The sequence below is a fragment of the Rhinatrema bivittatum genome, chromosome 1, assembly GCF_901001135.1.
Source record: "Rhinatrema bivittatum chromosome 1, aRhiBiv1.1, whole genome shotgun sequence".
NCBI lineage: Eukaryota > Metazoa > Chordata > Amphibia > Gymnophiona > Rhinatrematidae > Rhinatrema > Rhinatrema bivittatum.
In genome coordinates this window covers 681,740,342-681,757,088 of record NC_042615.1, presented here as the reverse complement: position 1 = coordinate 681,757,088, position 16,747 = coordinate 681,740,342, and the positions used below count along the sequence as shown (strand labels likewise).

The following is a 16,747-nucleotide window of genomic DNA, read 5'->3' as shown; positions in this document are numbered from 1 at the left end:
TGGACGGCGTCGGAGCTTGTGACCGAAAGAGAAGTTCCATCTTCTCCATTCTAGCCTTGCGACCTTTTGGTCGCATAAGAGCACATTTGGTGCAAGTAAGGACATCATGCTCGTTCCCTAAACACATTACACAAACCTTGTGAGGGTCAAGTAATGACAATTGTGCGAGTGCAGTCGGGGCATCGACAGACGCCATGGCCTCTCAAAAAATTTAGCCGCAGTGCAGTCAACGGCCATTAGGCCACGAGGGCCGAACTAGACGGGAATCGACCGGAATTGGGTAAAAACTTACCGGACCACCTTGGAAGCAAAAATTGAATAGGGGGACCCCTGTGGGGTATTAAATTATAAAGTAATTTCGTGAGGAAAATTCCTGTCAGGAATCTCTGTAGAGCTCCTTAACCCGCGTGGCTATTGCTGCACGGAAAAAAGAAGACTGAAGGGGGACCCCTGCTGGGTGCAGGGTTAGTGCCATCCTGGGCATGCCCAATGGGTGCCAGTCAAAGTTCTAGAAACTTTGACAAAAGTGTTCCGTGATTGGGCTCCATCCTGTGATGTCACCCATATGTGAGGACTACCATCCTGCTTGTCCTGTGAGAAAAATATTTTCCTCGATTATGTTTTTATGGTAAAAAGCCTTTTCAGGAAGGCATAAGAAAATATTTTTATCCTGTGTGCAATTGTTAAGCAGGTATCTTGCCCACTGGGAGCAGGGTGTGTTCAAAAGGTTAAAAAACATCTACAGGCACAAAGCCGTCTTGAGGTATCAGTAGAATTTTCATTCCATCAAATCAATTATCAGGCAGATGCACCTTGCAGATTAAAGCAGTTTAATCAGTTCATAGTAACAGCACTGTGAGCCCCCTGATACGGGCTGTGTTTCGCACTGGCTGCATTGAGAGGTACAGGGCGGGAGACCAAAAACATCTTCAACAGTGATAGAACATGAATATCTCCATGTATGTCAAATATTTAGAAAGGTAAAACCAGAAAGGAATCAAAATCTTTTACACCGAGTGTAGAATGGCGTATCGGGCTACTGATAGCTCAAGATGGCTTTGTGCCTGTAGATGTTTCTTAACCTTTTGAACACATCCTGCTCACAGTGGATTTATCCTTTGGTGTGCTCATCCTCCACCTGCTTGTTGGTTAAGCAGGTATCTTGGACAGGACATAACTTTATATGGTTTTACTAATTTATTGATTATGGGCTCTTAATCGACATGAATTAATATAGTCCCAAGTTTATCCATGCTACTTTGGGCTTCCAAGCTCAGTTGGAACCAGTTCCTACTGTCAGCAAACCAATGCACATTTTCAGCCTACATACATACAATATACATATATAAATAGTCTCATCCCATGTTGTTTAAAACATAGCTCAGAAACTCACTGCATCTTGACAGAGTTGCATAAACACCCTGTACAGGCCTTGTAGGTCAAGACTTGCTCTAAACAGTATAATACATTCAGTCTCATAGTTAGAATATGCATGACACTCAATGAACCTTTCCTGAGACGCAGTCTCTCTCCTGATGCTACCAACATTTGGAATTGGTCAGGGGAAAGGAAACGTATGAAAAAAGGTTACTTTTGTTCCGGGTTCAATCAGTTGTTGTTGGTGTGAATTTTGTTTACATACACATTCAGCATGTAACACTTTCCTTATATTGCAAAGACGCTGTTCGGATTGACTAAGGTAATATTTGACTCTGCTCCTTGAGGTCTGCTCCCCATCTCATACAGCTGATACCTGACCTCATGAATTTCAGAAAGCTCCTGACCTGTCTCCTCCCTCACTGTACTTGTACCCATCCCAGCCACTCTCTCTCCCATGTCACCTCAGATTCCATGCTGCCTTTTAGTTCTATTACTGCATCATACTGCATCATCTGTAACTGTTACCTGTGACTACTACAACCAAGTAACATTTGTTTGTCTTCGAATGATACCATTATAATTACGTCATAGGGGTCTGTTTTTCCATACTGTCTCTCTTCACTCCCACCTAGTTATGGGCTTTATTTAGATAGTTAAACTTGATATCCGCCCTACCTTTGCAGCCCAGAGCAAGTTACATAATACTACACCCAAGCATTGTTGCCCTCCATAGCACCACTCCTCTCTTACATACTGCAACCATTAAAACTACTTTTGCATTTCTACCCATCTTGTTACTGCTTTTTGTAACTATTGCACTCACAGTAACAATCCATTAATGAATAAATGATTTCCAAATGTTACAGAATAGACTATAGGTGCAAGCTCCCTGTCTCTAAGAGTTTGTAATCTTGGTTTGAGCAGAACAAAGTTGATGTGACTTGGTTAAGTCACACAGGAGATGAGATGTATTAAAGGCACTTTCCCATTTTGAGTCTAAGGAGAAAAAAGCTTAGTACATCTGACCCAGTGTCGTACGGTTGGTTTAGGGGAGGATTTTGAAGCTTTCATGGCAAGAGCACTTACCCATTCGGATGAGAGAGCACTCCGAGCTTGAACTGGCAGGGGGCGGACTAACGTGGTACATCAGCAATTCCTTGTAATGGCTTTCATCCAAAATGACATGGTACGTGCCTGTAACAGGACAAATGCTGAAGATATACAACGTCCAAATTCTTTTACAAAATAATTGAAAAGTTCTGCGACAGTACTTGACATAGGGAGGGTCATTTTCAAAGGTATTTCCATGGGTAAAAAAAAAAAAAAAAAAAAAAGAGTGCTTTAGAGACCTGACTAATATGTGGATAAAATTTCATGTGTGTGTTCTGCATGCACGCAAGTTTACTTTGACTGACCAGTGTGTCACCAAGAACACACAGGTGTGTTGCCACACTTCCTGGTCCCCCGCTGACCCAGCTGCTCCTCCCTACCCAAGCGAAATAGGTCGTCCGCCCGGGCTTAAAATGATGATTGCCCAGGCGGAACGCAGCACCGGCATGCTCTCTTCTTCCCGCCCCGGAAGAGGAAGTGGTGAGCAGCAGGTGCGTGCGCGGAAAGAAAAGACCATACTAGTGCGGTTAGCATCGGCCTGAAGAAAAGAAGAGAGGCGCGGCATGAAGGATGAGCAGTGCAGCTCGGAGTAAAATGAGGAACAATGTCAAACCCCGCGGCCAATGGGACTCCTTTCTCCACGAGGGTTGAAAGTGAAGGAGGTTGCTGCTGCCTTTAGGGTTGGGAGGATGCTGCTGCTGCCGTTAGTTCGGGAGGGGGGGGGGGAAGAGTGTGTGAATGAACAAGCATATGTGTTTGAGATTGTGTGTGTGTGTGTGTGTATGTGTGTGAGTGAGACAGCATGTATGTGAACGATTGAGAGCCTATATATATGAGAAAGAGAATAGGTGTGTGATTGAGAGCCTGTGTGTGAGAGATAGCATGAATGTAAGTGTATGACTGAGAATCTGTATGTGTAAGTTTGTGATTGAAAACCTGTTTGTGTGAAAGAGTATGTTTGTGTGATTGAGATCCTTTGTGTGTGAGAGAGATTATTTATTATTATTATTATTTATTATTTTTATATACCGACATTCATCTCAATTGAGATATCACACCGGTTTACATTCAGGTACTGTAGGTATTTCTCTATCCCCAGAGGACTTACAATCTAAGTTTTTGTACCTGAGGCAATGTAGGGTAAAGTGACTTGCCCAAGGTCACAAGGAGTGACAGCGGGACTTGAACCTTGGTCTCCTGGTTCATAGTCCACTGCTCTAACCACTAGGCTATTCCTCCTCCCCTGTATGTATGTGTATGTATGATTAAGAGCCTGTGTGTGTATAAGTAAGAGAGAGAGAGCATGTGTGTCTCTGTGTGATTGAAAGCTGGTTTAGGTGAGGGAGCATACAGAGACTCTGGCTTGTTGCGCTTTCCAATTCAGTTTTGTCTGCATGCTTCTAGTTATGCGTTTTGGTCTCTTTATTCTTTGTTAGGTGAGGGTCAGCACATGTGATTTAGGTGAGTTTTTCTGCTGGCGTGTAGTTTCTGTATAGGGCTCTATAGCAGCCTGACTTGGTCCGTTTTCCTAACAGGAGGTATATTGGTGTCTTAAGGCCTGGTGTAATATTTTCAGTGTTGCCTTTTCTTAGGTAAGGTGGTTACTGTTTAAGTGCTGGAAATTGGTGATGTTTTGGTGTGGGATGTTTACTATTTATGCAGTTTCTATTCAGACAGAATACGTATCTTTTCCTTGTGTCATTCTTAACAATAAAAATAATTACCGGACCTTTACTTTTTATTTCTGCCATGAATTGTAATGAGCAGTGTGTCACACATGTGAGCGTGGTCTGTCAGGTGTGCCACGATGGGGAAAAGGTTGAGAACCACTGCTTTAGCAGACATAATTGTATGCAAGTGGTTTCAGTGAGATAATTTTCAAAGGCAAAGTACACATACACTTTCCCTTTGCACTAGTGTAAGTTATGCAGGATGTTAAATTACCCCATAGTCGAAGTGAATCTTTAGTTCAAGGGATGCCACTGAAGTTGGTATTTCAAAAAGGAAAAAAAAACCCCAAAAAGCTTTTGAAAAGAAGATGCTTAATATCCTAATGTTCCTTAAGTCCAGTAATGACATCTCACTTTTTGCAAGGTTTTGTTTTTATCATCACCATGGCTTTGGTATAAAGAACACTACATTACTACTATTATTATTATTATTTATTACTAAATGTTATTTTTTGACTTTGTTCCCTATCCACTTGTTAATTGTAAACCGACATGATGCGATTTTTATCGCGAATGCCGGTATAGAAAAACTTAAAATAAATAATAAATAAATAAATTAAGGCCTCAGTGTGCCGTACTACAGTGGCCGGCATTTCTTTACAGTTTTAGGGCTTTAGTCCGGTGGTCTTCATTGTAAGGCCTGGGAACCAAGCGCGGCTCTCTGACTCTCTTCCCCCAATACATTATCTACCCCCCCACCTTCTCCGGAGGCTTACTATCGGCAGAGACTCTGAAATGGCTGTTCTGTTTTCTCCTGGCACCATACCACTCTCAGCAAGTTTGAGCCATGCAGTACCCAGTGAGAACAGAGTGGGAGTTCGGGCATCACGTAGTTCAAACTCACCGAGAGCCATGAGGAGCCAGACGACAACAGAACAGCTGTGGTCCTTGGCAAGCTTCCAGAGGTTGGGGGGGGGGGGGGGGATTAGAGCTGGCGTAGAAGGCATGTGGGTGGGATGATGGGTGTTGAGACTGGCTCCGATGGGGTTGGGGAGAGAGTGCATTAAGGGCATAGAGGATGTGAAGAGAGCAGCTGGGGAAAAAGTGTGTTGGGGAGATGAGCTGGTGAGGGAGAAAAGAGTGGGGTGGAGATGGGCTAAGGAGGATTGTGTATGGGGAGGGAAGACATGCTGTGAGACAGAGATTGAGTATGGGGGGGGGGGGGGGGGGCAGACTGTTTCAGTCAGACAAGTCATTCCTATTGTGCCTAAGCAGCTGAGCCGGCCACATCATTGAAGGGCTCACTGGCCGCTTGTCTGGTGATAGTCCTGGCTCTCACAAAGGAAAATTGGTTCTTATCTGCTAATTTTCATTCCTGTAGTACCTCAGATCAGTCCAGACTCCTGGGTTTTGCATCCCTCCCAGCAGATGGAGATACAGAAAGCTTTACTGACACTGCTACATAACCTTGTGTGCCACCTGCAATCCCTCAGTATTGACCTGTACCCAAGCAATAATCCATATTCTAAAAAAGTTCAACCTTAAACTCTCCCTACAAACTGGAGGATGATGACACCTTAAGCAGTCAAAAACGAAACCAACAGCATGAAAACACCAACTAACAACTCTGCATTGGATGCCAATTAACAGAATGAGTGGATGACTCTCCTCCCCTATTTGGGCAGGTTCTGAACTGATTTGTGGTACTACAGGAATGAAAATTAACAGATAAGAACCAATTTTCTTTTCCCTGTACATACCGAAATCAGTTTAGACTCCTGGGATGTACCTAAGTTCCCTAACCAGGATGGGCCCTGGAGAGTCCCACTCTCAGAACACTTTCAAAGGCCATGGAAGCCGGAGCCCCCACAACCAAACGACAGTGTCTGGAAAAAGTATACAGCGACTTCCATTTTGCTGCCCTGCAAATCTTCCATGTTGCTGCCCTGCATTGCCTGAGAATGTGTCAAGTGGGCTCTCAAACTTTCCACTACTAGTCGAACCAATCGCCTCCTTAAGCCAACACGCAACTGTGTCCATAGAGGTTTGACCACCCCTCTTTGTACCATTCCACATAAACAGGTGATATGATCTTCTAAAGTCATTAGTCACCTTTAGATATCTCAATAAGACCTGCCCCACATTCCAAGGGCCTAAGTACTCTTGCATGAGGAGCAGAGGAATCCAAATCTGAAAAAGCTGGGAGATCCACCATCTGATTAACATGAAATGCCGACACCAACTTAGGCAGAAAAAGCGGCACCGTACCAGACAACACATCTGACTCTGAAATCTGCAGAAAGGGATAGAAACATAGAAATGACGGCAGAAGAAGACCAAATGGTCCATCCAGTCTGCCCAGCAAGCTTTCACACTTTTTTTTTTTATACTTTTCTGTTACTCTTGTCCTTTTAAATAACTTTTTTTGGTTCTATTTCCCTTCCACCCCCACCATCGCTGATAGCAGTGCTGGACCTGCATCTGAGTGAAGTATCCAGCTAATTGGTTTGGGGTAGTAACTGTTGTAATAAGTCAGCTTCTCCCACGCTTGTTTATCCAGCCTGTGAATTCAGTCTTTGTTGGTTGTTTGAATATAAATCCTCCTTTCATTCCCCTGAAGCAGTGGGCTGCGCTGGATACGTATTCTAAGTGAAGTATCAGGCTTGATTTGGGGTAGTAACCGCCGCAACAAGCAAGCTACACCCATGCTTAATTGTTTTACCTAGACTATGTAATTCAGTCCTTGTTGGTAGATGTCTGAATATAAAACATCTTTTCTTCATTCCCCCTGCTGTTGAAGCAGAGAGCTATGCTGGATATGCATTGAAATATCAGGCATTTTTGGTTTGGGGTAGAAACCACCGTAACAAGCAAGCTACTCCCCTGCTTTTATGTGGATGCAAATCCTTTTTTCCATGTTTCCTCTTGCCGTTGAAGCATAGAGCAATGTTGGAACGCATCAACCGTGTGTGTGTTTATTGAATAAGGATATTCATCTCCAGGTAATAGCAGTCATTCCCGCAAGCCACCCCCATGCCTCTTCTCTTCATTCACATCCTCTAGACTTTATTGATCCACAGTATTTATCACACGCCCCTTTGAAATCCTTCACAGTTTTGGTCTTCACCACTTCCTCCGGAAGGGCGTTCCAGGCATCCACCACCGTCTCCGTGAAGAAATACTTCCTGACATTGGTTCTGAGTCTTCCTCCCTGGAGTTTTAAATCGTGACCCCTGGTTCTGCTGATTTTTTTGCAACGGAAAAGGTCTGTCGTTGCCTTTGGATCATTAAAACCTTTCAAGTATCTGAAAGTCTGTATCATATCACCCCTGCTCCTCCTTTCTTCCAGGGTGTACATATTTAGATTCTTCAATCTCTCCTCATAAGTCATTTGATGAAGACCCTCCACCTTTTTGGTCGCCCTTCTCTGGATCGCCTCCATCCTGTCTCTGTCCCTTCGGAGATACGGTCTCCGAAGGGACAGAGTACTCCAGGTGAGGCCTCACCAAGGACCTGTAACAAGGGGATAATCACTTCCCTTTTCTTACTCGATATTCCTCTCTCTATGCAGCCCAGCATTCTTCCTGCTTTAGTTATTGCCTTGTCACATTGTTTCGCCCACTTCAGATCATTAGACACTATCACCCCAAGGTTTCTCTCCTGCCCCGTGCACATCAGCCCTTCTCCCCCTAATCGAATACAGTTCTTTCTGATTTCCACACCCCATATGCATGACTCTGCACTTCTTGGCATTGAATCTCAGCTGCCATATCTTCGACCACTCTTCCAGTTTCCTTAAATCCAGTCTCATTCTCTCCACTCCTTCTGGCGTGTCCACTCTGTTGCAGATCTTAGTGTCATCCGCAAAAAGACAAACCTTACCTTCTATCCCGTCCGCAATGTCGCTCACAAAGATATTGAACAGGACCGGTCCCAACACCGACCCTTGCGGCACTCCGCTCAACACCGCTCTCTCTTCAGAGTAAGTTCCATTTACCATCACACATTGTCTTCTGTCCGTCAACCAGTTTGCAATCCAGGCCACCACCTTGGCACTCACTCCTAAGCTTCTTATTTTATTCACCAGTCTCCTGTGCGGAACCGATTCAAAAGCTTTGCTGAAGTCCAAGCAGATGACATCGAGTGCTCTTCCTTGATCCAATTCCTTGGTTACCCAGTCAAAAAAGTCTATCAGATTTGTCTGACAGGATCTTCTCCTGGTGAATCCATGCTGCCTCTGGTCCAGCAATTCTTCCGACTGTAGATAGTTCACTATTCCTTCTTTTAACAGCGACTCCATTACTTTTCCCACCACAGAGGTGAGGCTAACTGGTCTGTAGTTAACAGCCTCTTCTCTGTTTCCACTCTTGTGAAGCAGGATCACCACCGCTCTTCTCCAATCACTCGGCACTACTCCCGTTTCTAGGGATCTATTGAACAGGTCACACAGTGGACCCGCCAGCACATCTCTGAGCTCCCTTAGTATCCTAGGATGAACCTCATCAGGCCCCATGGCTTTGTCCACTTTCAGTTTCCCCAGCACTTCCCATACATTCTCTACTGTAAATGGAGTTACATCTACTCCATTCCCCTCTATTTTCTTGTTAACTAGCGACAGTCCTTCTCCAGGGTCTTCTTTAGTGAACACAGAACTGAAGTATTTGTTTAATATTTCTGCCATTTCTTCGTCTCTTTCCACACATTGATCCTTTTCACCTTTCAATTTTACTATACCACTTTGAACTTTTCTCCTTTCACTGATGTATCTGAAAAATGTTTTGTCACCCTCTTTTTACCTCTTTGGCAATCCTTTCTTCTGCTTGACTTTTTGCCGTCTTGATTACTTTCTTTGTCTCCCTCAGTTCTACCAGATATTCTTCTTTGTGCTCATCCCTTTGGGATCCTTTATATTTCTTGAACGCTGTTCTTTTAGCCTTTGTCAGCCACCTCCTTGGAGAACCAGATAGGTTTCATTTTTCTTTTGCTTTTCTTTACTTTTCTAACAAAGATTAGTTGCCTTGGTAATTGCTCCTTTTAGTTTGGTCCACTGTTGTTCCACATCTCTCTCGTTCTCCCAGCCTACTAGTTCTTCCTCCAGGTACTTCCCCATTTCATCAAAGTCCGTGTTTTTGAACTGCAAAACTCGGGTCTGTGTGCTTCTTTTCCATATCCTTTTTGTGATATTAAACCATACCGTTTGATGATCACTGGTGCTGAGGTGGGCGCCCACCTGAACAGAGACATTATCTCCATTAGTGAGCACTAAATCGAGTATAGCTCCCTCTCTTGTGGGTTCCATTACCATTTATTTAGGAACTTTTTTATACCGGTATTAGTGTGGACATCATACCGGTTTACAATTGAACAACAGGTTGAAAGTACATTATAACAGGGAATAAAACAACGAGAGGGGGGGATCACACAGGTACAGGATAGAAGTACAGGGCAACAATAAGATAAACTCCTAAACAAAAGGCAACTGTCAGATAAAATCAAAGAGGGACAGTATAGCAATGAGGATATATATACATAATTACATTACGATATGAGCAAAATGCCATGAAGAATGTATAATAGGGAAGGGGACAGGCTGGGTGGCAGGAGTGAGGATAAGTGAAGGTAAATTAGTCGGGAAACACCTGTTTAAACAGCCACGTTTTGAGTTTCTTTTTAAACTTGAAGGAACAGGGTTTGAGGCGAAGGCTTGTGGGCAGGGAATTCCAACGTGATGGGCCAGCAATTGAGAGGGCACAAACCTCTTGTTGATGAGAGGTGGGCTATTTTTAGGGATGGCACAATCAAGGTTCCTTTGTTGACATTTCTGGTCGGTCGATTGGGCTGAATAGGGCTGAGAGGAATGTCAAGCCAGTTGGAGTTGTGAGAATGGATGGATTTGTGTACGATGGTCAGGGTTTTATAGAGTATTCGGGAGGGGATAGGGAGCCAGTGAAGATCTTTGAGGATGGGGGTGATGTGGTCTTTTTTACTGGCATTCGTGATGATTCTGGCTGTTGCATTTTGTAACATTTGCCACGGTTTTAGCGTGGAATGGGGAGCCCTAACAAAGCTCCTTGCAGAGCATCCACTATTTCTCTGCTATTGTTAGGTTCTGCAGATGGGATTCTCCAGTCTACATCCGGCAAATTAAAGTCTCCAACAACAATCACCACTACTCCCTTCTTTCCCATCTTTTGGATTTCTTCAATCAGAGCAGAGCTGCAACCAAGTACCTCTTACTTCTTTGTCCAACTCTCTGCTGTTTTCACTACACTTGCAAACAAAATATCATTAGCCATTTCATCAACCCCAACACATAGTTATGCCATTGTATCTACTGGCATTTCCTGAAAACTGGCAACAAAGACAGAAGTTCAAAAAGTGTTGCAAGTATTGCTATAAGTGGATTCATGCTTAAGATACAATCTATTTTGATAACAAGGAGAAGTTTTAAAGATTTTTATTGATTGGATATTTCTCTGGAACCATTTGGAAAAGGAGTGATCTGTCATATATGTTTTGGACATAAATCGTTTGACAGGTTTTTTTGACCCTATTGATTTTTTGTTTGGATGAAATAATTTTGCTAGACAAATGATTCAGGGTTGGTTTTGGTTGGTATAAGTTTTGCAACTCTCTCTTTCCTCTCGCCCCCCACCCCCCCCCCAAACAACCCTGGCATCCTGTAAAATCCTCTCTTCCCTTGATCCATGTGATCCTCTTGCCTCCAGTCAGCGGAGGGGAGAGATGCTGCCTGTCAGCTTCACTCTACAGTCTGAACATGCAGTACAATCAGTCCTGCAAGACTATAAGATCTTGTGCAGTCAAACCGCAAACTGAAGCCTGCCAGCATCCCCTCTTGCCAGCTGGGAGATCATCACCAAGGATGGCAGGGGGAGAAGAGCAAGGAGCAAGAAAGGGCAAAACATTTTAGTGGTTCAGTGAGTAGAAGAAGATGAAAGAGGCAACACTGTGTGGAACCACATGCCCAGGGAATGTGGGGAAAATATTTACCACAACTCCACATCCAGTCAGCTCTGGCTGAACTTCAGCCCTGATATGCACAATGGAACAGCAGCTGGATTGCTTCACTGCAGGATGTTTAGGGGAATTTTTCCATTGGACATATTAATGATTTAAAACCAAGAATGCACTGGAGCCATTAGCACTTACTATGTAAGATTATTAACATTAATATACAGTATTTGACCAGACAGAACCACTAACTCAGAGGTCCTTTTATTTTATTTATTTAAAATCTTTTCTATACCATCGTTAAGTTACATAAGAATGTCACTGCGTGCACAAGACGCACTGTCTCAAATGTTGTTTTTTTTAAAAATATTTTTATTGAGATTTAAATTCAAATAACACCAAAGACTGCAGAAAGACAACAAAACTGCCTATGAGGAACATGAACACAAAGTTTTTAAACTTACAGGATCTTGCTTTATGCTGCAATTTTGAATTACAAGTGATCGAGTTGGGGGTAATGGTTGGAACATTCAACTATGAATCAGAACATGTGGGCCACAAATGCCCACTGCCCTAAGGGGCCGATGCAATAATTATGTGCAGAAAGCGGGTGCTGAACAGGCAGCGCCCGCTTTTTTAATGTGCCCCCAGGCGCACAGCCAGGGGGTTCAGGAAACAGACGCTCGTCAGTTGAGTGTCTGTTTCCTGCACCCGACTGCCAGCATTTTTTTTTTAACTTTTTTTTTTTTTCAGTTTATTTTGTTTCGTTTTTCCTCCTACTTAATATCACAAAGATATTAAGTAGGAGGCAGTACAGAAAACCAGTTTTTTTCTGCTTTTCTGTACTAGTTTTAAGAGTGCTCAGCTAAATGTGCACCCTAGACGCACATTTTTTTTTTTGCATTGGAAGTGAATACCTAATAGCCTCATTCACATGCATTTGCATGTGATGAGCGCTATTAGATTCACTCCACGTTGTAGAGGTGCTAATCCCCTTATTGCGCCTATACAACCCGCGTCCAACTGCAGGTTATACAGTGTGCTCAGCTGAGCGCACTGTATTGCATCGGCCCCTAAGTGTCTGTACCGCCCAATGGCTCAGTTTACTGAACTAAAAAAAAAAAAAAAAGTAATATTTTCTTTATAAGCTTTCATGCAATCCATTGGAAACATGTTTCTTGTCACTGTACAGGACTATATTGAGTTAGCAAGTACTGAACTATTTTGAGCTATCAGATCTTCCATTACTTCCCTGTATGAGTACTTACTTGCCTCCTGTTTCTGTGTGAACTGAGTTGCTGGTTGCTTACAGCTCCATTTTACCTTGATAACAAAAGCAGTGCTGGTTTACTGCCCTTGCAAACAAAAGACCTCCCTGGCTTGTTTGTTTTTCTTCAGAAGGCATTCACTTACCAAAACTATCTCCACTGTGTCACAAATCTCTAACACAATCTGACTGTCACAGCTCTATTGCCAGTTGACTGTTGAATGTGCATTTCTGAAATGTGAAATACAGTGCGATCTTGTCTAGAAGACAGGAAGTACATAAATCCAAGCTTTTTGTATTTGTTCTGCATTTTATAACAAGGCAGTCATTATATGACCATTCACCTAGCTTCTGCTGCACAGAGGTTCTTTTGTGTTATTGATGTTGTTCTACTTTACCATCTTCGTTTCAAACATTACCAAGAAACAGGATTTCAGGAAATTTTCAGCCTACTCCACAAAGTCACAGAAACATGGCATCACAGAATGTTTTTCATAAGGAAACTCTGGCAATTGCCACTTGCATTATACTCTGATCAGTGCTGAATATTCCTTTCATGTATTTACCTCCAGTCTCTCGCGTGAGCACAGTGCAGACCCGGACTTCAGCAGACAGACCAATTACAGATACTCTGATTTTAACAGCCTTCAGACACTGCACAAGAAAAAAATACCATCACAATGTGTTAGGGGACAGAACCCACAAAGTTATGCAATTTTAAAAAACATTCCGTGGCCCACATAAAACTAGGGCCCTGCTTTCTGCAAATTATTTTAAAGTTATAACTTTCTTAAAGTATCAGTACTAGTATGTTGTTTTCTCATAAATCTGATTATTTAAAGCTAACTAAATGATTAATATTTTCCTTTATTCTCTTTTCTTACTTTTGAAGAGAAACGAGTAGTTGAATTTTTTAAATGCTCTTCCTAGGCCATGTCCATAATAATGAACCTAAGCAAACTGGAGTGCAGCCATACTGATCTTCATCATATCTTCCTACAAGCAGCACAAAATATACATAAAGCAGGAACATAGCATGAATCCAAAACGGAGCCTAACACCCCTGGGAGTAATTTCTGTCTTCATTCCGACTGCAGAATTTGCACCTCTACCATCTGCTGGAGACAGAGAAATACCGAGTGACTGCAGGTGGCACACTATATTATCTAGCACAGTGTCAGTAAATGTGTATCTCTACTCCGGCAATTGAGAAGCCGCTATGCATGCTAAATGTTGTTCTGCCCATGAAATCAAGAGACGAGCTTCCATCGCCACTGGTTGACTCTTGGTTCCCCCTTGACGATTGATATAAGCCACCGTGGTCTCATTGTCGGAAAGGACTCTGACCACTTTGCTCCGGAGAAGCAGGAGGAATGCTTTCAGTGCCAATCTCACCGCTCTGGTCTCCAGACGATTGCTGGACCATCAAGCTTCCTCCTGGGACCACTGCCCCTGCAACGATTTTTGCAGGCAAACCGCCCCCCAACCGGATAAGCTGGCATCCGTAGTGACCACCGTCCAGTTCGGCACTACCAACAGCACTCCCCGTCGTAAGTTGTCTGAGGCTCACCATCAAGCCAGGCTGTCCCGAGCCGACCCAGTCAGTAGCAAGGGGAGATAACTGTTCCGAAATCGGATTCCATCGGGATAGCAATGCTGACTGTAACGGTCACATATGAGTGAAAGCCCAGGGAACCAATTCCAATGTCGAAGTCATGGATCCTAGCACCTGCAGGTAATCCCAGACCATCGGAACTCACTTGGATAACAAGGCGTGAACCTGACCTTGAAGCTTGAGCACCCTCTTGTCGAGTGTCGAACAAAGCTCCCAAAAACTCCAGCGACTGGGAAGGCACAAGTCAGCTCTTGGATTCGTTGACTATCCACTCCAGCGATCTCAACAACTGGAGACTCGATGTATCGCCTCCTGGTAGAGCAACACCGACTTTGCGCAAATCAGCCAATTGTCCAGGTACAGATGTACTAAAAATCCTTCCCTGCGTAACTGCGCTGCCACCACCACCACCACCATAATCTTGGTGAATATCCTGGGGGCGGTGGCAAGGCCAAATGGCGGCGCCTGAAACTGATAATGCTGACCCAACACAGAGAACCTCAGGAACCGCTGGTGATCGGACCGTATCCTGATGTGCAGATATGCTTCTGTTAGATCCAGGGATGCCAGAAACTCTTCCTGTCGAACCGACGCAATTACTGACCGTAGCGTCTCCATCCGGAACCGGGGGATCCAGAGGCATCTGTTGACCCTTTTTAAATCGAGTATGGGTCGGAAAGTTCCTTCTTTCTTTGGCACCACGAAATAAATGGAATACCGGCCTCTCTGAAGCTCCGCGGATGGAACCGGAACAATGGCTCCGAGGTCGAGCAGCCGCTGTAGAGTCTCCTTTATTGCCCGTCGTTTTGTTGCAATACCACATGGCGAGACCAGGAACCACTGGCGGGATCGGTGAGCAAAATCTAATGCGTAGCCGTGTCTTATCAAAGTGAGGACCCACTGATCCGACGTGATTTTGGCCCATTCCTCGTAAAATAGAGACAATCTGCCTCCCACCACTGGTACCGAGGAATGGACCGGCTGCACATCATTGCAAGGGCTTTCCGCCCAGTGCGTTCTGGTTGGCGCCAGGTCTACCGAAACATCGCCCCCGAAAGGATTGAGAGTACGCCTGCTGCCGGCTGGCATTATGCCGGAAAGAAGAAACGGACCCCCTGGAAGTCAGAGGCCTCCGACCTCCTCGAAATCGAGATCGTGAAGCAAAGGACCCCCTTGACTTCGGCCTATCTTCCGGTAACTGATGCATCTTATTCTCGCCTAAAGACTGAATCAGATCCTCCAGTTCTTTTCCAAAAAGTAGCTTGCCCTTAAACGGCAAAGAACCCAGCTGAGATTTAGATGAAACATCTGCTACCCAGTTGCGGAGCCATAACAAACACAGCGCCGACACCATGGATCTGGCCGATGTGCGAAGCAAATCATGAAAAGCATCCGCACTGTAGGCAATCATGGCCTCGTCTCCCCGTCTGGAGCGCTTCCTCTTGTGAAAGTGACTCGTTGGCTAGCAGCTGTTGCACCCAACGGAGACCTGCGCGTAAGGAAAAATTACAGCACATAGCCACTTGGACTCCTAGTGCGGATACGTCGAATATCTTATTAAGTTGGACCTCCAGTTTGCGATCCTGCAAATCTTTAAGGGCCGTTCCCCCTGTAACCGGGATGGTAGTCTTTTTCATGACCACCGCTACCGCTGCATCCACTTTATGCACTCTCAGCAAGTCCAAGGCATCCTCCGGCAGGGGGTAAAGCTTATCCATCGCCTTCACTACTTTAAGACCTAAATCCGGAGTATCCCATTCCTTGAAAAATAAATCCGTTGCTGAAAAGTGGAAAGGAAATGTCTAAGGCGGACCCCTCAGGCCTAGGACCACAGGATCCGTAGCTCCTAACCTGGACTCTTCCTGGGGGAGCTGAATGCCCAATTCCCCTAGGATAGAAGAATGAGCAGACCTAGCTCGTCTTTCCTAAAAAGACGGATAACCTTCGGATCATCGCCGTCTGCCCAATAGGACCCCCACAGACACCCCTGCAGGGGATCTTACTCCCCCTCAACTCCCCTCAGGGGCTGGGTGGGCAAGTCTTGACTGTCCTGGACATCCGTGTCCAAAGAAGTATCCGGATCCACTAGAGGAGTCCATAAGTTGAAAGAACGCGGTCCCCCCCCCCCCCCCCCCGGTGGGCCCGGGACTTGGGCCGGTTTGGCTCGCTTCTGTGATCTTAGCAGAGAGTCCTGGCTATGAACCCTCTCCTTACCCAACTTCCGGGCCTTAAAGGCCTTATGCATAAGCAAAACGAAGTCAGATGAGAAGGAGGAATCAGAGGACATATCATCCCCATCCGCATTGGGGTCCGCATCAATAGTCGAGCCATGCCCCGCAGACTTATCGCCCTCAGGGACTTTGCGCTGTGGTGACCGTGGCGGAGGGTCCTCCTCCCCAAGTGCCATTTGCGCTGCGGAGGCCGCCGGTACCATTGAAGGCAAGATGGCGCCCGCTCCCTGAGACGCTGACCCTAGTGCACCTAAATTGGCGCCCGTTCCCGCACTTAGCGGGAACAGACCAGAGGCCGGGGGCTGCAGCTCCCCAAATGCACCGGACACCGTTTGGACCCGAAGGAAGACCCTACCATGGGTCGTAGAGGCTCCCTCTCCCCCCGGAAGGCAATCCGCACAGACCCTGTCATGCGGCGGCGCCACAGGCTCTATATGTGGCCCGGTGCGGCATGCTGTCGCTCCCCAAAGCACCCTTATTCCTCCAGGAAACAGAACGCAGT

The 16,747-nt window shown here is 45.1% G+C and overlaps 1 protein-coding gene across 4 annotated transcripts in view; it reads right to left on the bottom strand.

The window, feature by feature from the left end:
• Positions 1-16,747, bottom strand: part of LOC115074713 (general transcription factor IIH subunit 2) — a 105,659-nt gene that overhangs the window by 39,288 nt on the left and 49,624 nt on the right. For all 4 annotated transcript variants that reach the window (XR_003852326.1, XM_029574469.1, XM_029574486.1 and 1 more), the window contains 2 exons: positions 12,966-13,053; positions 2,467-2,574 (listed from right to left, as the gene is read on the bottom strand). Coding sequence is in view for 3 of the 4 variants with exons in the window: in XM_029574469.1 (XP_029430329.1) it covers positions 2,467-2,574; positions 12,966-13,053 (196 nt within the window). In the remaining variant the exon portion in view is untranslated. The remainder of the gene's footprint in view (positions 1-2,466; positions 2,575-12,965; positions 13,054-16,747) is intronic.